We start from the raw sequence: 23,768 nt of genomic DNA on the forward strand, positions 1-23,768 counted from the left end.
TGATAATAATCTTTCTATCAGTATTAAAAGTTCTACGGGTATAAACTTTTGCCCTTATTTAAATTCCTGGGATATATAAAATTCCAGTTCTTTTCATAACAATTATAAAATATTGTAATCAAACTTATTATAAGACCATATAATCAATCCATAGTTTGTTGAATTTGATTTAACAGTAGCATGAAATGAGCATTGGTAAGAGAAAAAAAAAAACACATCTCTAGCATATGACTTATCTACTTGGAATCACAAAAAAAAAAACAAGAAGACACAACACACTTACTTTTAGACACACAACAAAAAGACATGAACTCGTCATGCATTGACTTGGTCATGTTCAGCAGTCACCAATGAGGACAAAGTGAAGACAGAAGGTGATATAAAGCTAGTGCGGAAGAAAAAGTTATATGTATTTGAGGTTTGAGAGAACTTTAGGTGAATGATAATAAGTTATGGTTGGTTATAATGATGATATATTATGTTTGGTGGTATAGTCCTTTTTTTTTTTGGATTTAAAAAAATGTTTTGTCATTGGTGGTATAGTAGAGAAATTAAAATTGTACATATCCCACACCTTTTACAAAATTGTAGAAATATGGGTGAAATATGCTAGAAAATATTTTGGGTATTTATGAATTGGCTGGAGTACTTTAATTATTTGTTTTTCATCACTGTTTCTCGAATTGGCTATTTATTCAATTTGAAATTATAATTAATTGTGATTAATAAAGAAGATCAAAGACCGGTTCTAGAGAGAGTCTCTAAACGAAAAAGGAAAAAAAAATGAGAAAGGCTATAATTAGATAGAACTGGTGCTTAACTAAGAGTAAGAAGAATCGGTAAGCACCTCTACGTGGGCCGCTCATGCGTATTGGCTGTAGTCTTTTTTAAATTCTCTTTCCGTCTTTCCTAAAGTAACAAACCTTCCAAAAAGTTTTGCCAAATCTGAAGGACATATAAGCTTGAGAAGCTTCTTCATCCTCAATACTTCAATTCCACGGATCCATCTCATACCTCTCTTATTCGTTTCTTGCTAAGTCGAACCAATCATCACCACTTGATCGAATTTAGGGTTTTCGATATTTTCTGATCCGATTCACGCTCCTTAAAATTGGAAATGAAAGTCGAATGAAGATGATATATGGATCTTATCGTAGAGACTTGCGTTGCGTAGTCTCCGACAGAACTGTTGATGGAAAGAGAAACGGGGCCAAGCTCGTCCCAAAAGCTGAGAAAAAAAGCGGTCGAGAAGAAGAGGATGTGAGTGTTATCGAGTGGGAAGAGTTCGACCATGAGAGCATCCGCATTGAGGGTTTACGGGGGGAGTTCACACAGAAATCAAAAAAAATAATAATAATAAAATAATTCAATCCCATGAATCCCTCTCTCCTAAAACTCTTTGGGATGAACCCTCTCTCCTTTCATCACTGTAGCGCGGGCCCCACGTGTCGTAGCGGCCCGAGATTGGTCTAGTTTTTTTTTTTTTTTTTAAATCAAAAAAAAAAACAAAGGTAAGATTTATTTAAAATTAAAAACGAGTCTACGTGTATATTTTATTTAAAAACTAATTTGTATTACATTGTGGATTTGGAAGCCCATACAAATAAAACAAAACGTAAGATTTCTTTCTTTTTTGGAACGCAACTTTTATAAAATCATCAGAGTTATGCAGAAGGAACTGCTACAAGGTCCAAAAAATCAAAACCTAATTTGAATCCAAACAAAAACTAATTTAGATCCAATAAAAACAATATTGGACTTAAGGACCGGACAAAAAACAATAATTTTATAAATAGCTGCATGAATAAGAATTGAACCGGATTTAGCCGGTGTAAGAGGAAGCATTATCGACCAACTGAGATATTGTCAGCTCTCTCGCTACGACAACAATCAACTAAAGTAGCAATTTGCTAACTTGAAACAGTCCCGACCAGTATTGAGACAAGAAATCATCAAGATTTTGTATAATGAGACACTAGTTTTTCACTACAATGAGGTCTACAAATTGTTGGATATTATACCATTTTCCGATTTGAGCATCAAAATTACACCATTTTCCATTTTGCAAATGTTATACTTTATAGTCTTGGCGAATGAGATTAAAATGACGATAAACTAATCCGAATTAAAAAAAATTTAAAACGAGTCTACGTGTATGTAATATATTTTTATATGTAAGCGAATATTTGTCGCTTTATGATGTATATTAACATGTAGATGTGCAACCTTTGGTTGCGTCGGGACTTTAAAGAGACAAAGTGAAGACAGAAGGTGATATAAAGCTAGTGCGGAAGAAAAAGTTATATGTATTTGAGGTTTGAGAGAACTTTAGGTGAATGATAATAAGTATATATGGTTGGTTATAATGATGATATATTATGTTTTGTGGTATAGTCCTTTTTTTTTGGATTTAAAAAAACAATGTTCTGTCATTGGTGGTATAGTGGAGGAATTAAAATTGTACATATCCCACACCATTTACAAAATTGTAGAAATATGGGTGAAATATGCTAGAAAATATTTTGGGTATTTATGAATGAGTTATTCTTGGGTTCACCCCCTAAGGTGAACCTTTAATTAAGAAAACTTTTAGGTTCACCAACCAATAGAAAATTTTCATTTTAAATCTAGTATCTTTTAATTAAGGAAACCAAATAACTTGGCAAATTATATTATTTTTTCAAAATAAAATTTAAAAATAAATAAAAATAATATATAAATAATATATAAAAATTATATAAAAAATGTTGTCAACAAAACAATAAACCTTAAACTCTAATACTAAACCCTAAACTCAAATCCTAAACCCTAAATCTTTGGGTAAACCCTAAATCCTTGGGTAAACCCCTAAACCCTTGGAAAAACACTAAACATGTTGTCAACAAAACACTAAACCCTAAACTCTAATCATAAACCCTAAACCCTTGGGAAAACCTTAAACCCTTGGGTAAACCCTAAACCCTTGGATAAACCCTAAACCCTTTGGTAAACCCTAAATCCTTGGAAAAACACTAAACATTTGGATAAATTCTAAATTATAAATCTTAAACACTAAACTCTAAATCTTAAAAATAAATATTTTTTTAAAATAATCTTTTTTTAGAACTATTGTTATTTTTATTTATTTAATTTTTTATTTTTTATTTTAAAAACATAATATAATTTGGCAAGTTATTTTGTTTCCTTAATTAAAAGATACTAGATCTAAAATGACAACTTTTTATTGGAGGTTCACCCTAACCCAAGAAAAAGTCTTTATGAATTGGCTGGAGTACTTTAATTATTTGTTTTTCATCACTGTTTCTCGAATTGGCTATTTATTCAATTTGAAATTATAATTAATTGTGATTAATAAAGAAGATCTAAGACCGGTTCTAGAGAGAGTCTCTAAACGAAAAAGGAAAAAAGAAATGAGAAAGGCTATAATTAGACAGAACTGGTGCTTAACTAAGAGTAAGAAGAATCGGTAAGCACCTCTACGTGGGCCGCTCATGCGTATTGGCTGTAGTCTTTTTTAAATTCTCTTTCCGTCTTTCCTAAAGTAACAAATCTTCCAAAAAGTTCTGCCAAATCTGAAGGACATATAAGCTTGAGAAGCTTCTTCATCCTCAATACTTCGATTCCACGGATCCATCTCATACCTCACTTATTCGTTTCTTGCTAAGTCGAACCAATCATCACCACTTGATCGAATTTAGGGTTTTCGATATTTTCTGATCCGATTCACGCTCCTTAAAATTGGCGATGAAAGTCGAATGAAGATGATATATGGATCTTATCGTAGAGACTTGCGTTGCGTAGTCTCCGACAAAACTGTTGATGGAAAGAGAAACGGGGCCAAGCTCGTCCCAAAAGCTGAGAAGAAAAGCGGTCGAGAAGAAGAGGATGTGAGTGTTATCCAGTGGGAAGAGTTCGACCATGAGAGCATCCGCATTGAGGGTTTATGGGGAGAGTTCACACCGAAATCAAAAAAAAAAATAATAATAAAATAATTCAATCCCATGAACCCCCTCTCTCCTAAAGCTCTTTGGGATGAACCCCTCTCTCCTAAAATTCATCACTGTAGCGCGGATCCCACGTGTCTTGGCGGCCCGAGATTAGTCTAGTTTTTTTTTTTTTTTAAATCAAAAAAAAAAAAAATTTAATAATAAAAAAATTGAAAAGACGAACCCAAGAGGGGGTTCATTGACGTGGGTACTCCGAGCTCACGCGGCTATGGAGTCTTTCTTCTGCTCTCAAAATTGTTGATTCTCTTTTCATTACTGATTCTCGAAATGGCCCTTTCATCTATTAAAAATTATTATAATTACAAAGGGAAGCTATGAGAAAATGAGGATTTTTCGTGACACAACATGAGTTTGGAACCAAGCCAACTTCAGGAAGCTTATCTTCTTCCATTGTCTTATTTCATTAATTAACTCATACAGAAGAAAATTATGGAAGTCCAATTTGAAAACATCCGACTATATGTGAGAATAAATCAAGCTGTGATGCGTCAGAATAATCACAAGTAGTAGTAGTAGTAGTAAGCATTCATAGTAGATTAAGGAGATGAAACTCCGATATGTGTCAAAAGGGCTACAAAACCAGAGGCCTTTTTTTAGTCACGGCAATAAATAAACCAAAGAGTTTTCAAACCATAACATAAAGAAGAGAGAGCCCCAAAAGACTAAACTTGGGCTTAGAGTAGATAGAGAGAGAGACAGATAGTCAGAGACCAACTTAAAAGTCAATTCAGGTCTTTTATTTACTGATCTCCACTTGATGACGACGCTACTGCGTTTGGTTTGCATCCCCATGCATCATCATCATCATCCCCAGTGTTGGTTTCCCAGCCTCCTGTTCGTCCGGCATCACCTAGACTGGACCAGCTTGGACCCCCACCACCATAGTTGTTGTTCTGGCTACCCCAAGCAAAACCACAACCATCCTGTTGACCCCAGTTAGATCCCCCACTAGAATAATTGTCCTTCCCCGAGCTTGATATACCATCGTTTGCCCTACCCCAGTTTAAGCATTCGCCAAATCCACCAACAGCATTCACTTTAGCCCAGTTTGAACCGCCAATGCCAGCATCCCATCCTCTTCTTCCATCAAACCCCCAACCACCAAGCTGTTCAGAACTGCCATAACCTCGTTTGCACCAGTATGGAAGCTCTACAACATCTTTGGTCTCCTTAACCCAAGCAAAACCACCACCATCATTCTTGACCACGTTAGATCCTCCAACTAGTTCAGCGTCTTTCGGGATCCGATGTGTTCCCCATAACAGTTTAAGCATCTGACCGTTGACATCAACCCATGGGGAGTGCTCTAGCATGGCCTTCTCTGCAGCTTGTCGGGTTGTGTAGGTGAGAAAAGCACAACTCACACCTCTCATGCCAAAGTAGACAATAGATTCGATCTCTCCATAAGGAGAGAAACGATCACGTAGGTGCTCCTCGTGAACATTGGAGTTGAGAAGACGGATGAAGAGGGTTTTAACGGTTTGATCCCTTGGTGGATCCAAAGGGCCCATGTAAACCATTTTAAACAGTAAATCAACGGTTCCCGGATCTGGATTTGGATCATTTAAACTGCAGAAAAAAAAAGAAAAAAAGTTATGTTAAAACAGAGAAGAAACATCACAAAAGTGTGTTTGAGAAAGAGCGAGCTTACCCAGTATGTGAGTTTCTGGGAAAACTATGTGAGAAAGGACATTCATCACCAGCACTGCACGTGCGACCCGATGCGAAGAAACCGCAAATCGCTGGTCGGTTCATCCTAAACCGATCAAGTTGGCTCTGAAAATAAACACCAAGTTTGCTCTGCATATAAAACAACCAAGCAGCATAATAAGATTAAAACCCCCTTTTTTTTTTCTCCAAGCAACCATTCATCATTATATGTTAAAACAATTCCGATCCAACACACACAAAATTTTCAAAACCCTAAGCATAGACGAAGAGTAACATATAAAACATCAACGAAAGTTATTATTACCTTTGGGCGACGCACGATCCGGTTTCTCTGATCCTTCATTCTCGACGGCTCTTTCTATCTTTACGAAGCGACAATCTTATTAACTTCGGATGAACCTATAATATATACGCGACGGCTGCTTTTTCTTTATTAAATGACCTTACGGGCCTCTGTCCTAGTGTGTTGGGCTCGTATGGCCTAACCTAAAGTCTCAGCCCATTTAAGTGTATACCTTATCAAACTAAAATCTTCATCATTAAAAAAAAAAGACATAATCAAACATATTTTTTTTCTCTAAAATAAGAGTATTGGTTTTATTATAACAAGTAAATGATTTTTTAAAATTTGTGATTGTAACTACCCAATTCCCAGCCCAGTCACTTCGGCCCGTCAGAGCCCGTTGGTGTTGCAGGAAGTCCTTGGTGAGTCCCATATATAAACCATTATTCCCCATTATTTTATTCTTCAGAAACCCTAAGCGTTGTAACTCTACAGAGACTGAGCCGTCACTCACACCTGAGATCGTACCGCCACCACCACGACGTCCAGAGCCGAGATCGACCAGTTCACCGCCGATCCCAGACGAAGGTAACCGGAAATCATCTTTCCGATTTGTTTTTAAAAACGGTCGTTCATTCAATCGATCATAACTCACTAACCATTTGGAATTTCGTAATTCTAAGACCACCATCGTGATCGTGACGTCGAGACGAGTCGGGACCAGGAAGATCAGCCGGAGAGTCGCCCAGACGCGCCGTCAAGCGCGGCTTTTCTCCCGCATCGTTCCGCGCGTGTAGCACACGCGCCGCCGCCGTCCTCCACACGCTCCGCGAGTGGATCTCACGCGCCACCACCACGCACCGTGTTCCGTCGCCGCCGTTGATTCTGGTAAGCCGCCGTTCTTTTTCCGCCGCCGGTGACTCGGAACCGAATTTAACCAATCGTTTGTGTTTGGTTATCAAAACCATTATAAATAAATAAAAATTCGATTTATATCAAATGTATTTTAATATATCTATAGATTTAATTCACTGATCATGGCATTAGCTATAATGGAATGGTTTGCTAAACCATTTATATATATTATACAAAAGGAAGATTTAGAGAGTTATTAGGTATTTCTTTCGGTATATTTCCCTGCTATTAAAACTACATTACCAAAATTCATTCGAATGAGATTTAAATCTCTTGCTATGTTACATTGTTGTGTAAGTGCAAGCATTACATTATTGTGTTTTGGCATGTCTATATATCTATATTATTAAAAGATAAGTACCCATTTGAAAATGTTCATACTTCATTAATTAAACTCCCTATTTTTTTTATTGTCTTTTTCAGTTGCATTTATGAAATATCCTAAAACGAATAAAACTACCTAATTTATTACTTATCTTTTCAGTTAAATTAATGAAATATGCTTAAATGAATTTAAACTTCTTATTTTATTGTTTGTCTTTTTCAGTTACCTTAATGAAATATCATTAAATAAATTTGGACATAATGTCATTTAATCAACCAAGAAAACTCATGAGTTATCCTTACGTGCATAATTTTAATAATAGAGATTTTAAAAAACGTGCATCATTAAAATTTTACCTAAAACATGCAGCACTAATATATAACATGCATCAATAAAATTAGAATTTGACTCATACAATTGTACGGATATTATTTTCAGTTGATTAAATTTAAAAATAATTATTTTTTCAAAAAATATTTAAGAATGGCTATGCTTTTAAAAGTTATATGGTATTATTTGCTCATAACTTATTTGTCATTTGCTAAATTGTTAGAAAGAAAATTTTAGCATAATATAACTCAGTTGTCATTTGCTAAATTTATGGTTTTTATTTATATTTTTTATTAATTAATTATAATATTTTCATTTTATATTTGATAATGAATTTTCTTTCAAACAATATTTTTGTAAATGTATTTTCTTAAAAATAATCAATTTAAATTGTTATTATCATTGAATATAATTATTTTTGACATAATTTGAGTTTTCGTTTACATCAAAACTTATAATATTTTAGGATAATTTTAATTTAACATGTAATTTTCGTATTTTTCAAACAAATTCTTAAAATATTTTTTAAATATTTTGTTATAATTTTTTAAAAAATATTGAGTTGCTTTTCAAATAAAAAAGGTAAAGATATTAAAAATATTCTAATTAAAATATGTAAAATTTAATATAGTTTTAAGGAAATGGTCAAAATAAAAAAAATTACACATAAAAATCATGATTTTTGTTAACTAGGCGGATCATTATTTATATGATATCGCACACGAAATTTTTTTCTTCTGTTTTTACAATTATCTAATTAACTCTATATACTCATTTTTTTATATTTTTTATATGATATCATACATTCGTAAAAAATAGATAGTTTAAGATGCAAAAAAAAATATTTACTTAATGAATATAATATGAACGAATACTACAAATACATCATTTAATAAAATAAATAATTAAAAACTGAAAATTCATGTCAGCGCTGGCGCGCGAATCAGAATCTAGTTTAATTTAAAACTAACACCCAGACAGACGTGCAGGTCAAAATCTAAGTATACTTCTTACAGAAACAATAACTATATATTTTTGAATAACTCTTACAAAAACAGGAGAAAATAATAATGTAACTGCTGCTTAGATACATACACAATACAAATAGATAGTTTAAACATAACAATATTTCTATTACTGTTATGAAATGAAAGTATTATTATAAAAAGAGGAAGCAAAATTTTAAAATCACGCTTGCACTAACAGGCATAAATGAATATAAGAACTGTGCGATTCCTTGCTTCTATTGATGTTGATCTACTTGATTCTTGATGTATGAACTATAGAATTGAAACGAGAACACACGCAAGCTGATTACCCAGGTTCACCGCAGTCCTCCAAATCGGAGATGCCACTATATCTCCTAGGGCTGATCCTTGATCAGCAATCCACTACTTAACTCTAATTTTAAGTTTGGATTACACTCGCAACCACCGATCTCTTTTCTCTCTATCTCTCGATGACTAAGACTCTTCTTTCTCACACTTAGAATCTAGCTAGAGATAAGGTTGAGCTGTAACGGTTTATACCTACCGTTTCACAACGCTCAACACACGTGATGATACACGTGAACCTAGTTAAAACCAAGTCGGTTTAACTAGACTAATCGGTGGTATACGATACTGCACATACATAAATACATGGACACTCAACCTTCAAGAACGTTAATATGCAAATCATAATTTAATAAGACAAGAGATTGTCATCGAATCAAAGGTTGACTTGTGATGTCGGAGAAACAAGAAATGAAAAACAGTACCAGATTTAGTCACTTAGTCTGACTAATGCACACACTAAATTAGAAGTGTAGAGTTGCCCAAAAAAAACTAGAGGCTAAGAGGAGATTCAGCAGTCTCATCGCCGCTCTGCTGCATGTCTCGATGTTCTTCTCATCATTCCTCCGGTTTCCTCAGCTTTTAGGCTTGTTCTTTGATTCTTTTTTCATGGTCCCCCGGAGAAACCGTCCATGGTAAAAGATCACACTCTTGGACTGTGTTGCTGCTTATAGACGGGTCTGTCACTACTTCTTCGATGGCTCCATCGGTGTCTGTAGCTTTACACTTTGCTGATTGCCTACTCTGTCTCTGTTTGTATTGAGTTCCTGCCATAAATAAGAAAAGACAAATGAAGCCATACTTTGATCATGGTAATCGTATTTCAAATAATATCTCAACCATCTCAAAACTGAAGCAGAAAAAGATAGAGAACATATGACTATTAGCCTGTGAAAGCTGCAAATTCTTTTCATGCACAATCCGTAAGTTTGATCCTCAATAATTTTACTGCAGCCACCAAAACAAAAAAAAAAAAAAACAAACATCACCACCAAAAATAACGCTCATAAACCAACACATTCTAAAGATGGAAGATGGTTACTTTCTGTGTGCTAGAGCTTTCATCAGTGTCATGTTTTCCTGCAAAGACCAATAAAGCAACCGAGAATCAACAAAATAACAGTCTGCCACCACAAAAGGCACCAAAATAAAAAATGCAAAAGGCAATGCCTTTTCAAGCTTCTCAGCATATTCTTTACAAGAGAAGAGTATATCTTGTTGGGCCTAATTATTAAGCCTAATGGCTCAAATAATATATGGCAAAATGTGAAAATGAAATGGGCCTATGGGTTCTTACAAAAAGCCTTGTTGGCTTTAATGAAATGAAGTTAACAACATCCCACATTGGTTGGGAGAGTTGATTTTGAGGAGTATATATATGTCTTCATGACATGAGAGGTTAAACAGCTCAGAGGAAGAGAGAGCTCTCCACGCGCGCGCCGCCGCCGCCGTCCGGCCGGCTCGGGCTCGGGCTCGGGCTCGGGTCTCGGCCCGATAAGAATATTCTTTTTGGACCAAGTTAAGCTCAACCTTTTGCCATTTAATTCCCGAAAAACGACATGCTTTTTATTTTAAACAACACGTAGTTCGTTTAAAACCAACACGCTGTCTCTCTTCTTGACGATAAGTTTAAACGAGGAAAGATCTTGCGGAGGAAGTTTCGTAACGCCTCGCCTCCGAGATCCTCGCGAGATTTCCGCCAACGTGAGCACGTGCGGCATTAGTTACGGAAAATGGCTCGTCTTCTCTTCTTTATAAACTCGTCTCCTCCTTCATTTTTCCTGAAGTTTTTACGCAACAAAAAATCACCAGATCCCTCAACGTAAGTCTAGAGAGTGTTTCGTAGAGTTTATAGTTCGATAGGGCGATCACGAGTGAGGCGTGATTCGTCTGCCATGGTTGTATCCTGGGACTCTATATTCGTACAGTCCCGTCTCACTAACGGAGCGAATATTTTGAGTTAAGGAAAGAGATCATATCTCGCCTCCATGTCTATTTGCGAATACGGTTTCTTATCGTCCTCGTATTCGTTTTTATATATTCGTCTATTTCCTTAACTTCACTTTTATTATATCGTTTACATCGGTCCGGTTTTCCGGCTTCTACATATCTTGCTGCTGGTGCGTCTCTTCTCTGTTCGTTTGCTTTGCTTGACCCTCCAAATTGCTAATATCCGCTAGTTTTCTCCTCAAAGATTCATTACGAATACAAACCTCTGCATAAATTTCACCACTGTGTTAGCAAAACCCCCAACACTAAAGGTCAGAGCTAATAACAATCTCACCGAAACGGAATCAAAAACCCTAAATTTCAATAAAGGCATTAGTCGCGAGCAGCGAATGGGACGCGAGCGAGGATAGAGATATAATAATCCAATAGAAAAGACTCACAAAGTTTTCCAATTTGATCGAAAAGGGGCAAAATACGAAAAAAAGTCTACAAAGAGAAATCGAAAATGAGAAGAAGTGAGATTTAAATTCGAACCTTGAGCAGCATAATTATCGCAGTCGAGAACCGTGGCGGAGCTCATGGTGGAGGCGGGGACGAGAAACCCTAAGTATTAAGGACTGGATCGGATTTTGGAATTTTGAATCGACGAGGGAAGACGAAGCAGAGTGAGCGGAGTGTAGGGTAAAACCGTCAAAAGTTTTATGCGATTCTTACTGAAACGACACACTACTTGTCGTTTTGATATATGTAATGATTCGAATTATTCTTTGTCATCACTCTAAATATATTTCGAGCTGTTTTCATAACTTGAAAGTTACTTGAAAGTTTTAAAATACTAAAACTATGAAGCTTGCTATCTTTTAACAAACAAAAAAAAATAAAAAAATGATGTAGTTAAATTTATTCTATTTTTCCCCTCTTTCTTTTCTTTTCCCTTTTTAAGTTTTGTATCCTCTATGTTTTCTTTTTTATCTTTTACTTTCGAAGATATAATTCACAGCTTAAGGATTGCACCAAAAATCTGTCATTATTTTTACAAACTAATTGATATACCAGCATCCTTGACAAAAAAAAAAAAAAAAAAAATTGATATACCAGCATCATAGTTAGATTCTTTCTTAAATGGGTCACTCTAAATAAAGGAGCCCAAGGAGAGGTTTGGATTGCATATTTTGCTAGTGAGAGCCATTTTTGAGCAGACTTGGAGACCTTTGGAAATAAGTATCCGATGGTGCCGAGTCTATGTTCCCGAACAGCCAGTTGCAACCTACCCTAATGAACAAACAAATCCATGGGAAGACTGTGATTCTATATGGAGAGAGAAGTGAAATTGTGTCAAAATCATTGGTACGAACGCTATGTTGAGAGAGAAGCAGATGTATTCACGTCAGAGGTATTCACCGAAGCAGATGTAGAACATAGAAATGTTATATTTATTGCAAGTTTAGATTAATAATTCGTTTATTATTACCATATTTAAGAAACTTCTGTTTTCTGATTTGGCTGGTCTTTTTCAGAAAGATAAGAGGAGAAAGAAGGGGAGGTTTATAATGGTGGTGGCTCATAAGAGGGTCCATATACTCAAGAGGACATCTATCACCAGCTTCTTCGGGCCTTAACCGTCCTTTCAAACAAATCCTCTCCAGAAGGAGACAATGTCAATGCAATACGTTATATTGTCTGTCCATTCAGAGTTTACAACAATATAGGTAATGAAAATGGGAAGAGGACACACTAGATAACAAACCTTGCGGTTTCTTTAGTTTCTATAGCACGCTATTACTCCAGAAACTCTCCTACAAGATATTATTATCGAATCGTATCAGACTGTCACGGCTAAACAAAAGTGTTTACATGGTTTGTGGTTTCAGCTCCCTAAGAAAGTTTCAGAATTTTGATGCAACGCTAATCATTCATTGTGTAATTAAGCTGTTGTGTTCAAACATATGTCAAAGGGCAAAGGAATTAAAAACCCCCAAAAGATGAACAGAGACTAATATGTTTTGCCAAATCCAAATCAAAATCCTGAACAAATCTTGGCAACAAAAACAGTCTACAAACTAAGAACTAAGCTAAGGATCAACCCTTATGTCTCCTCGACTCCCTGCATAGGTAGAGAAGTGGATAGTGATTTCACAATGGGTGCTCTGAACTCGGAACGCGCCACCTTCACAGTTCACCAGAACCTCAGGGTAGAGATGTGGCTCCTCCACGTGCATGTAGGTGTGTCCGCTCCGGAACACCTCGAGGCTGATCACTGCGCCACACTCACCACAGTGATAGTCGAGGTTGATCAGGAGAGGATGCCAAAAAGAGTCCAAAATGGTTGGTAGCTCTGCCATTTCTGCCAAAAAAAAAAAAAAAAACCGGTACATAAGAATGGAAAGATAACAATTTCAATACACACATAGCAGTAGAGAGAAAGCATTAGCGATTGAATCTACCACATGCTTTTTATGAAAAACTGGAACTTTGAGCTCTATTCATGCTTTTTATGAAACACGAAGCAATAAAAACTGGAACTTTGAGCTCACCACAGGTCACAAAAGAAACATGCTTTTTATGAAAAACTGGAACTTTGAGCTCACCACAGGTCACAAAAGAAACATGCTTGTTATGAAACAAGAAGCAATAAAAACTGGAACTTTGAGCTCTATTCATTATCCCTTAAAATTAGGGTTTCAAGATTCAAAATCACAGCGATACACTCTCACAGGCTAATCTTTTATACAATGGGAAAGGACTACTGGGTCTAAGAGAAAGATGGAAGAAGCTATCACTACGTAAGATTACCTACATCACACCCAGAAACTCATCTATCTAATCCTCAGCAAAACACAGGCCGTGCATCAAAAGACAGATCCAGCGACTCAAAACGAGATACTTGAAGATATATTCCGAAACCCAGAATAAAAGAATAAAGAACTACAGAAAAAGAGTAAAGCTTTTACCTGAGAGGAAGGATTTGCTTTCGATCTCTGATTCTTGCTTGCTTCGACGAAAAGGCGAGGTTCTTGGGATGTGAACTTTGTTTGTTCGCCAAGACAGACGAATATAGAAGATTTTATTTTACGAGGAATTTGATATCAATTGGGCCTTTACTGTTGTATAGCACGAAGCCCATACTCTAAGATAAAGCCCAGTAGTAGATCATAACGGTCAAACGTTTCATACTTCAAATTTTGAAATAAGAAACACACGATGGCAGAATTTAAAATGTGACGGTTGTAAGATGATCAAACAATAAAATGCATTAACATTTTTTACATTTGCTTTACTGGAATTTGGATAAAAATATTCAAATAATATGTCAATGCTAATAATGGTTCTGATTGCAAGAACGATAATATTTAAATTTTTTTTTTTGATCAAAGTATATAATTTTAGGTTTTTGAGCCGGCCCTAGCCCAAACGGGCTTAGATTCAGAAAACCCAAAATCCAAATGGACTTAGTCCGAAAGGTCCAAATTTTTTGGACTTATAAAACTAAGTCCAAACCCAGTAATTTTTAGGGCTGGACGGACTCGGGATCCGTGCTTCGACCCTAATTAATATGTCTAACTGTTATTTTGGATTTTTTTATCCGTTATGTTATATATATGTGTTGGTTGGATTTAGGAAAGCTCAGGATTGTGGAACAAATGGAAGGATGGATACAAATGATAGGTCGAGGGTAGGCGGTTTATGGCACTTAATGCACATTATTCCTCCGTCGCTTTTCAGTAATTAAATTCCTCAAAGATAAATCGAAAAAATCCTCAACTAAACATTCTGTGTAGTAATTTTTCAACTTTAATTTTGTTAACGTATGTTACCCTCCGTCTAAAAAACCATAATGGAAGGTGACATATGTTAACGGTTTATAAGGTGAGGATTTATAACGTTGTTAACTTAGTTGAAGGGGTTTTTTACGATTCAAAAATAGTTGATGGGTTTTAAAACCTTTAATATCAAGCCTCTCACTCTCTTGATATTCTTTTTTTTCTTATAATACAAAACTCCTCCAGGCCCCAAACCACCTCATACAATCTTAGTTTCGTCTCAGCCCTCATTTAAATATTCTCTCTTACACTAATATTTTTTTGTTGTAGGCAAAACCACAACGGTGAAGACACGCTACACGGTGTTATCCCGAGAGATACTAGATAAGTACCCTGAGCTAACAACAGAAGGCTCACCAACAATCAAGCAAAGGCTAGAGATCGCGAACGAGGCGGTCGTGGAAATGGCACTTGAAGCAAGTTTGGGTTGCATCAAGGAATGGGGAAGACAAGTGGAAGACATCACACACATTGTCTACGTTTCTTCAAGCGAGATCCGCTTACCCGGCGGCGACCTTTACCTCTCAGCCAAGCTAGGCTTAAAGAACGACGTGAACAGAGTGATGCTTTATTTTCTAGGCTGCTACGGAGGCGTAACAGGCCTCCGTGTCGCCAAAGACATAGCCGAGAACAACCCCGCAAGCCGTGTGCTCCTCACAACCTCTGAAACCACCATCCTCGGGTTCCGACCACCGAACAAAGCTCGCCCTTACGACCTGGTCGGGGCAGCTTTGTTCGGGGACGGTGCGGCTGCTGTGATCATAGGAGCAGACCCTTTGCCCTCCGAAGCTCCTTTCATGGAGCTTCACTACGCTGTTCAGCAGTTTGTGCCTGGGACACAGACCGTGATCGACGGGAGATTGACGGAGGAAGGCATAAACTTCAAGCTGGGACGAGACCTACCTCAGAAGATAGAAGAGAACATAGAAGAGTTCTGTAAGAAGCTGGTGATGATTCTATGGAGTTTAATGACATGTTTTGGACCGTTCATCCGGGAGGGCCTGCGATTCTGAACCGTTTGGAGACGAAGCTGAAGCTGGGGAGAAGCTGGAGTGCAGCAGAAGGGCATTGGTAGATTATGGGAACGTGAGTAGTAATACTATATTGTATGTGATGGAGTATATGAGAGATGAGTTGAAGAAGAAAGGTGATGGTGCGCTAGAGTGGGGTCTTGGCTTAGCTTTTGGACCTGGAATCACCTTTGAAGGTCTTCTCCTCCGTAGCCTCAAATCTCCCTAATTTCGAATCTACCTCCTTGCAAAAAATAAAAGAATATATATTATTGTTATGAAAGTCATACATTCCAACGCCGAAAATGTTGAAATAATTAAAGATGTGGGTCTCACTGTCACTATTTGCACAGTAATTTTTCTTCTATAAATACGGAGTTTTCGATCATTTGTAAAAACACGATTACACATCCTTCACTCTTCCATTCTCTCTGATAATAATCTTTCTATCAGTATTAAAAGTTCTACGGGTATAAACTTTTGCCCTTATTTAAATTCCTGCGATATAATAAAATTCCAGTTCTTTTCATAACACGTTATCAGCACGATCACTCTGCGATTCGGTAAAATTTATTTGTATCATTTATACCCTGTTATAATGGTCGGTATACCGCCTCTACTATTATTTATATCATGTTATAATGGCTGGAATACCGCCTATATTATTTATTAGTAATTTAATTAATTTAATGGTCGGCCGAGCCGCCTTATATCCTGTTTATTATTTATTGGTCGGCCGAGCCGCCTCATATTCTGTTTATTATTAATTGGTCGGCTGAGCCGCCTTATATTCTGTTTATTATTAATTGGTCGGCCGAGCCGCCGTATAATTTATTTATTACTCTGCATTGATCGGCTGAGCCGTCGCATGATTTGTTGTCATAACATAAATATTTTATTGTCATAATTTTTTTTTTTACTTTTATGAAATTTTATAGATTTGATTGACCGTTTAATACGATATTTTCAGACTAATTTTTGGTACACTCGATTTAACCCCAACGGTCACAAAGAAATTTTTTTTCAAAATTTCCCCTTTCTCCAACGGTTATGAACAGTGTTTTTCATCTATAAATACAACTCATTTTCACTCCATTTCATCATCCAAAATATTTCATCTTCTCTTAAAAAAAAAAAAATTTCAAATCGCTCTCCTCCGATTTTTATTTCAAGAAAGATGATTCGCGCACTTTTGTTTTTATGTGCCATTTTTATTTGTGTTTCTATTTATGGTTTATCCGTTGGAGAATTTACTCCAAGAGAATTTAGGATGAATATCGGTTTACTTTTCTTTACATCGCTTCTCCTTGTAATTGCTTGCATGATTAATGTAAACTGTTCCTTTTAATATGAATAATATTCTAATAATTTTTATTTATGTTCTTTAGAAATACAAATGGCAAAAATCGAGAAACTTCAGTTTCCGGCATTGGAAGTAACTGGGACAAACTACACGGCATGGGTTACAAACATGGAGCTTCATCTAGATTCCGAGGAAATACTCGGAACAATAAAAGATGGCAATATATCAACCTCTCATGAAAAGGCTAAGGCCGTAATATTTCTGAGAAGGCATCTAGATGAAAATCTTACGCATGATTATGCGAGAACCAAAGATCCCTTAGATCTTTGGAAAGCTCTGAAGGAGAGGTTTGATAACCAAAGAAAAATTACTCTCCCCCATGCGCTTGATGAGTGGAAAAATCTACGATTTCAAGATTTTGAAAAAGTGGAAACGTACAATTCCGCTATATTGAGAATAGCGGCGCAATTAGATTATTGCAGTAAGCCTGTCTCGGAAGCAGAAATGCTCGAGAAAACTTACCAGACGTTCCACAAAAATCATTATGTTCTACAAGAACAATATAGAAATTGTGGGTATACGAGGTTCTCTGAACTCGTTGTGGCGCTTATAATAGCGGAGAGAAATAACGAACTCCTCATTAAAAACCACAATGCCCGACCCACGGGAACCAAAGCATTTCCTGAGGTAAATGCAACGGATATAAAAAATCCGGAAAAAGGAAATTATTCCTATCGTGGGCGTGGTCGTGGCCGTGGTCACAATCGTGGGTTTGGTCGTGGTCGTGGTTATCGATTTAACCGCAACCATGAAAGGAGTAACAACCCAAGAGGAAGGGGATCCAACACATGGAATCGATCTGATCGGGTAAAAGGGAAAGAAACCCAAGAAAACCCTACTCATAAAAATGAGAACGTCTGTTACAGATGTGGATCGAAGGGACACTGGTCTCAAGTATGTCGAACTCCTCGGCATCTATGCCAATTGTACCAAGAATCTATTAAAGGCAAGGCAAAGGAAGTAAATCTCAATGAACACCTTGTGGGTACAACATCGACATACCTCGAATCCTCTGACTTTATGGGAGATTTCGACGAGGCCACTCATCAAAATATTTGAAGTGCTTGTACTGATCAAGCTTAATAATGCCTAGTGATGCCATAAAATATTATGTATTTCACTTTCAAAATAATGTTGTATTTCAAAATATCTAATGTATAATTATTGTGTACTTGTTATTGATGAATAATATGTTTACTTATGAAAGTTTTTTTTCTTTATTAATATTAACTGTGTGTTACAGAAATGGATAAGAAAGCAAATGGAACAACAACTAAACAAATTGGTAGAGAAGTTTGCATACCAGATAGTGGCACAACGCACACTATACTGAAGGATAAGAGATATTTCTCTACTTTAAAGTCAGTAAAAATGACTATAAACACAATATCAGGTCCTACAGACCTGATCGAAGGAATTGGCAAGGCGAACTTTATGTTGCCTAATGGAACAAAGTTTTCCATAGATAATGCCTTATATTCTCCAAATTCTAAGAGAAATTTGTTGAGTTTCAAAGATATATACCGTCAAGGGTATAACACTCAGTCTGCAACTGAGAATGGAAAGAAGTATTTGTATATAACTTCTGAAAAATCAGGCAAAGGCCTTGTACTGGAAAAATTTCCAGAACTTCCTTCTGGATTGCATCACACTTATATTGATACTATAGAATCACATCTTGTGATAAAAAGAAATCCAGAAGATGTTACATTATGGCATGATCGCCTTGGTCATCCTGGCACTACAATGATGCGAAAAATCATTGAAAGCTCACATGGTCATTCAATAAAAACCCAAGATATATACCAAAGTAATAAAATGACATGTGATGCATGTGCTCTTGGGAAATTAATCATAAGACCATCACCAACCAAAGTTGACAAAGAATCACCAAAGTTTTTGGAAAGAATCCAAGGTGATATTTGTGGACCAATACATCCACCGTGTGGACCATTCTACTACTTTATGGTATTAATCGATGCATCGAGTAGATGGTCACATGTTTGTTTGTTATCATCTCGAAATATGGCATTTGCGAGATTTCTAACTCAGATAATCAAATTAAGAGCACAGTTCTCAGATTATCCAATTAAAAGAGTTAGATTAGATAACGCTGGTGAATTCACATCCCAAGCTTTTAATGATTATTGTATGGTATCAGGGATTGAAGTAGAGCATTCTGTTGCTCATGTTCATACACAAAATGGTTTGGCAGAATCATTAATTAAACGGCTGCAACTAATTGCAAGGCCATTGATCATGAGATCAAAACTCCCAACCTCTGTATGGGGACATGCTATTTTGCATGCAGAAGCACTAATTCGGATAAGACCAAGTGCATACCATAGATATTCCCCATTACAGTTAGCATTTGGAAAAGAACCAAATATCTCTCATCTAAAAATCTTTGGTTGTGCGGTTTATATTCCAATAGCACCACCACAACGTACAAAGATGGGACCGCAAAGACGGTTGGGAATATATATTGGCTATGATTCTCCATCAATAATAAGATACCTAGAACCACAAACTGGTGATGTGTTTACGGCACGATTTGCCGATTGTCATTTCAATGAGAAAGAATTCCCAACTCTAGGGGGAGACAATAAACAAGTAGGAAAAGAGATCAAATGGAGTGTACCATCGTTATTACACCTTGATCCTCCTACAAAACAGTCAGAACTAGAAGTTCGACGTATCATGCATTTACAAAATATAGCAAATCAGCTACCAGATGCATTTGCTGATACCAAAATGGTAACTAAATCACATATACCCGCTGCAAATACTCCTGCTCGTATTGAAATACCACAAAATGGTGGAACGGCAGTTGATACACGTGAATCAGGAACACGTTTAAAGCGCGGTAGACCTATTGGTTCAAAGGATAAACTCCCTAGAAAACGTAAGGAATGTGAAAAGCATGATACTCCCAAAATAGCGGAAAATATTTTGGAAGAAGCGAATTGTGAATCGAACGACAATATAGAGCATCATGAATCTGATGGAAATCACGAGATTTCTATCAATTACATCCATAATGGAATGATATGGAAACGAAATGAGATTGATGATATTGATGACGTTTTCTCATACCTTTTAGCAAAGGAAATAAATGAAGAAAACGAAGATCCAGAACCAAAGTCTGTATATGAATGTCAAAAGAGACATGACTGGATAAAATGGAAAGATGCAATTCAAGTCGAATTAGATTCGCTTAACAAACGAAATGTATTCGGACCTATTGTGCTCACACCCAAAGATGTAAAACCTGTTGGGTACAAATGGGTGTTTGTCCGAAAAAGAAACGAGAAAAACGAGATTACAAGATACAAAGCTCGTCTCGTAGCCCAAGGTTTCTCTCAAAGGCCAGGAATTGATTATGAGGAAACTTATTCTCCTGTTATGGACGCAATCACATTTAGATTCCTGATGAGCCTAGCGGCCAATGAAAATTTAGAAATGCGTCTCATGGATGTCGTTACGGCATATTTATATGGATCATTAGATACTGATATCTATATGAGAATCCCAGATGGATTTAAAATGCCAGAAATGTTAAGTTCCAAACCTAAAGAGTTATGTGCAATAAAATTGCAAAGATCATTATATGGGTTAAAACAATCTGGACGAATGTGGTATAATCGTCTCAGTGAACACTTAACAAAAGAAGGATACACAAATGATCCTATATGTCCTTGTGTTTTCATAAAGAAAACAACATCCGGATTTGTGATAATCGCGGTGTACGTTGATGATCTTAATATTATTGGAACTCAAAACGAAATCCAAAAGGCATCAAACTATCTGAAAGGAGAATTTGAGATGAAAGATCTCGGGCAGACAAAATATTGTCTAGGATTACAAATTGAGCATTCTCAAAAGGGTATATTTGTACACCAGTCTACATATACCAAACGAGTATTGAAACGCTTTAACATGGATAAAGCAACTCCTCTTAGCACCCCGATGGTCGTTAGATCACTTAATGTTGAAAATGATCCGTTTCGACCATCTGAGGAAAATGAAGAAATACTTGGTCCTGAAACTCCATACTTAAGTGCAATTGGAGCTCTTATGTATCTTGCAAATTGTACTCGACCTGACATATCCTTTGCTATTAATCTTTTAGCGAGATTCAGTTCGTCTCCTACACGAAGACATTGGAATGGAATTAAACATGTCTTTCGTTACCTTCAAGGAACAACTAATTTAGGCTTGTTTTATCCTAAAAGTTCAAAAGGTCAAATGATTGGATTTGCAGATGCAGGTTATTTGTCAGATCCACACAAAGCTCGATCCCAGACAGGATATGTTTTTACAATTGGAGGCACCGCCATATCTTGGCGTTCTCAGAAGCAGACACTTGTTGCTACTTCTTCAAATCACGCTGAGATCATTGCACTCCATGAAACAAGTAGAGAATGTGTATGGCTAAGATCAATAAGCCGACACATCTGTTCAAGCAGTGGGATTGACGAAAATACGGAGCCAACTATTCTGTATGAAGATAACGCGGCATGTGTTGCTCAAACGAAGGAAGGATATATCAAAAGCGATAGAACCAAACATATACCTCCGAAGTTCTTCTCATACACTCAAGAGCTCGAGAAGAATAAAGAGATTGAAATAAGATATGTTCGATCATGCGACAATGCAGCCGACCTCTTCACAAAATCACTCCCTACCTCGGTATTCAGAAAACACATCCATAACATTGGGATGCGCCATCAGAAGGATCTATGACTGTTCATTCGAGGGGGAGCTTACGTAGTTGTACTCTTTTTACCTTACTATGGTTTTTCCCATTGGGTTTTCCTGGAAAGGTTTTTAACGAGGCAACAAAGACGTTAAGCGAGAGCGGAGAGTGACATCGGTCCCCAAGGGGGAGTGTTATGAAAGTCATACATTCCAACGCCGAAAATGTTGAAATAATTAAAGATGTGGGTCCCACTGTCACTATTTGCACAGTAATTTTTCTTCTATAAATACGGAGTTTTCGATCATTTGTAAAAACACGATTACACATCCTTCACTCTTCCATTCTCTCTGATAATAATCTTTCTATCAGTATTAAAAGTTCTACGGGTATAAACTTTTGCCCTTATTTAAATTCCTGCGATATAATAAAATTCCAGTTCTTTTCATAACAATTATAAAATATTGTAATCAAACTTATTATAAGACCATATAATCAATCCATAGTTTGTTGAATTTGATTTAACAGTAGCATGAAATGAGCATTGGTAAGAGAAAAAAAAAACACATCTCTAGCATATGACTTATCTACTTGGAATCACAAAAAAAAAAAACAAGAAGACACAACACACTTACTTTTAGACACACAACAAAAAGACATGAACTCGTCATGCATTGACTTGGTCATGTTCAGCAGTCACCAATGAGGACAAAGTGAAGACAGAAGGTGATATAAAGCTAGTGCGGAAGAAAAAGTTATATGTATTTGAGGTTTGAGAGAACTTTAGGTGAATGATAATAAGTTATGGTTGGTTATAATGATGATATATTATGTTTGGTGGTATAGTCCTTTTTTTTTTTGGATTTAAAAAAAATGTTTTGTCATTGGTGGTATAGTAGAGAAATTAAAATTGTACATATCCCACACCTTTTACAAAATTGTAGAAATATGGGTGAAATATGCTAGAAAATATTTTGGGTATTTATGAATTGGCTGGAGTACTTTAATTATTTGTTTTTCATCACTGTTTCTCGAATTGGCTATTTATTCAATTTGAAATTATAATTAATTGTGATTAATAAAGAAGATCAAAGACCGGTTCTAGAGAGAGTCTCTAAACGAAAAAGGAAAAAAAAAATGAGAAAGGCTATAATTAGATAGAACTGGTGCTTAACTAAGAGTAAGAAGAATCGGTAAGCACCTCTACGTGGGCCGCTCATGCGTATTGGCTGTAGTCTTTTTTAAATTCTCTTTCCGTCTTTCCTAAAGTAACAAACCTTCCAAAAAGTTTTGCCAAATCTGAAGGACATATAAGCTTGAGAAGCTTCTTCATCCTCAATACTTCAATTCCACGGATCCATCTCATACCTCTCTTATTCGTTTCTTGCTAAGTCGAACCAATCATCACCACTTGATCGAATTTAGGGTTTTCGATATTTTCTGATCCGATTCACGCTCCTTAAAATTGGAAATGAAAGTCGAATGAAGATGATATATGGATCTTATCGTAGAGACTTGCGTTGCGTAGTCTCCGACAGAACTGTTGATGGAAAGAGAAACGGGGCCAAGCTCGTCCCAAAAGCTGAGAAAAAAAGCGGTCGAGAAGAAGAGGATGTGAGTGTTATCGAGTGGGAAGAGTTCGACCATGAGAGCATCCGCATTGAGGGTTTACGGGGGGAGTTCACACAGAAATCAAAAAAAAAATAATAATAAAATAATTCAATCCCATGAATCCCTCTCTCCTAAAACTCTTTGGGATGAACCCTCTCTCCTTTCATCACTGTAGCGCGGGCCCCACGTGTCGTAGCGGCCCGAGATTGGTCTAGTTTTTTTTTTTTTTTTTTTAAATCAAAAAAAAAAAAACAAAAGGTAAGATTTATTTAAAAATTAAAAACGAGTCTACGTGTATATTTTATTTAAAAACTAATTTGTATTACATTGTGGATTTGGAAGCCCATACAAATAAAACAAAACGTAAGATTTCTTTCTTTTTTGGAACGCAACTTTTATAAAATCATCAGAGTTATGCAGAAGGAACTGCTACAAGGTCCAAAAAATCA

At 36.3% G+C, this 23,768-nt stretch overlaps 1 protein-coding gene, 2 long non-coding RNA genes and 1 pseudogene across 3 annotated transcripts; 1 reads left to right on the forward strand and 3 right to left on the reverse strand.

Annotated features, from left to right (window-relative positions):
• Positions 1 to 4,520: 4,520 nt before the first annotated feature.
• LOC125592854 (protein RNA-directed DNA methylation 3-like) lies at positions 4,521 to 6,100 on the reverse strand. Its single transcript, XM_048768356.1, has 3 exons — positions 5,983 to 6,100; positions 5,659 to 5,807; positions 4,521 to 5,576 (listed from the first exon to the last, which is right to left on the reverse strand). The coding sequence occupies exons 1-3, from the start codon at positions 6,019 to 6,021 to the stop codon at positions 4,748 to 4,750; spliced, it is 1,017 nt and encodes a 338-aa protein (XP_048624313.1). The 5' UTR covers positions 6,022 to 6,100; the 3' UTR covers positions 4,521 to 4,747.
• A 3,099-nt stretch (positions 6,101 to 9,199) lies between these two features.
• Positions 9,200 to 11,808, reverse strand: LOC125593368. Its single transcript, XR_007329285.1, has 3 exons — positions 11,350 to 11,808; positions 9,908 to 11,080; positions 9,200 to 9,813 (listed from the first exon to the last, which is right to left on the reverse strand). It is a non-coding gene; the product is annotated as an uncharacterized LOC125593368 (long non-coding RNA).
• Positions 11,809 to 12,707: 899 nt separating this feature from the next.
• LOC125593052 lies at positions 12,708 to 13,758 on the reverse strand. Its single transcript, XR_007328971.1, has 2 exons — positions 13,609 to 13,758; positions 12,708 to 13,159 (listed from the first exon to the last, which is right to left on the reverse strand). It is a non-coding gene; the product is annotated as an uncharacterized LOC125593052 (long non-coding RNA).
• Positions 13,759 to 14,896: 1,138 nt separating this feature from the next.
• LOC125592804 lies at positions 14,897 to 15,919 on the forward strand (annotated as a pseudogene).
• The last annotated feature ends 7,849 nt before the right edge of the window (positions 15,920 to 23,768 follow it).

This window comes from Brassica napus, chromosome C9, assembly GCF_020379485.1.
Source record: "Brassica napus cultivar Da-Ae chromosome C9, Da-Ae, whole genome shotgun sequence".
Lineage (NCBI taxonomy): Eukaryota > Viridiplantae > Streptophyta > Magnoliopsida > Brassicales > Brassicaceae > Brassica > Brassica napus.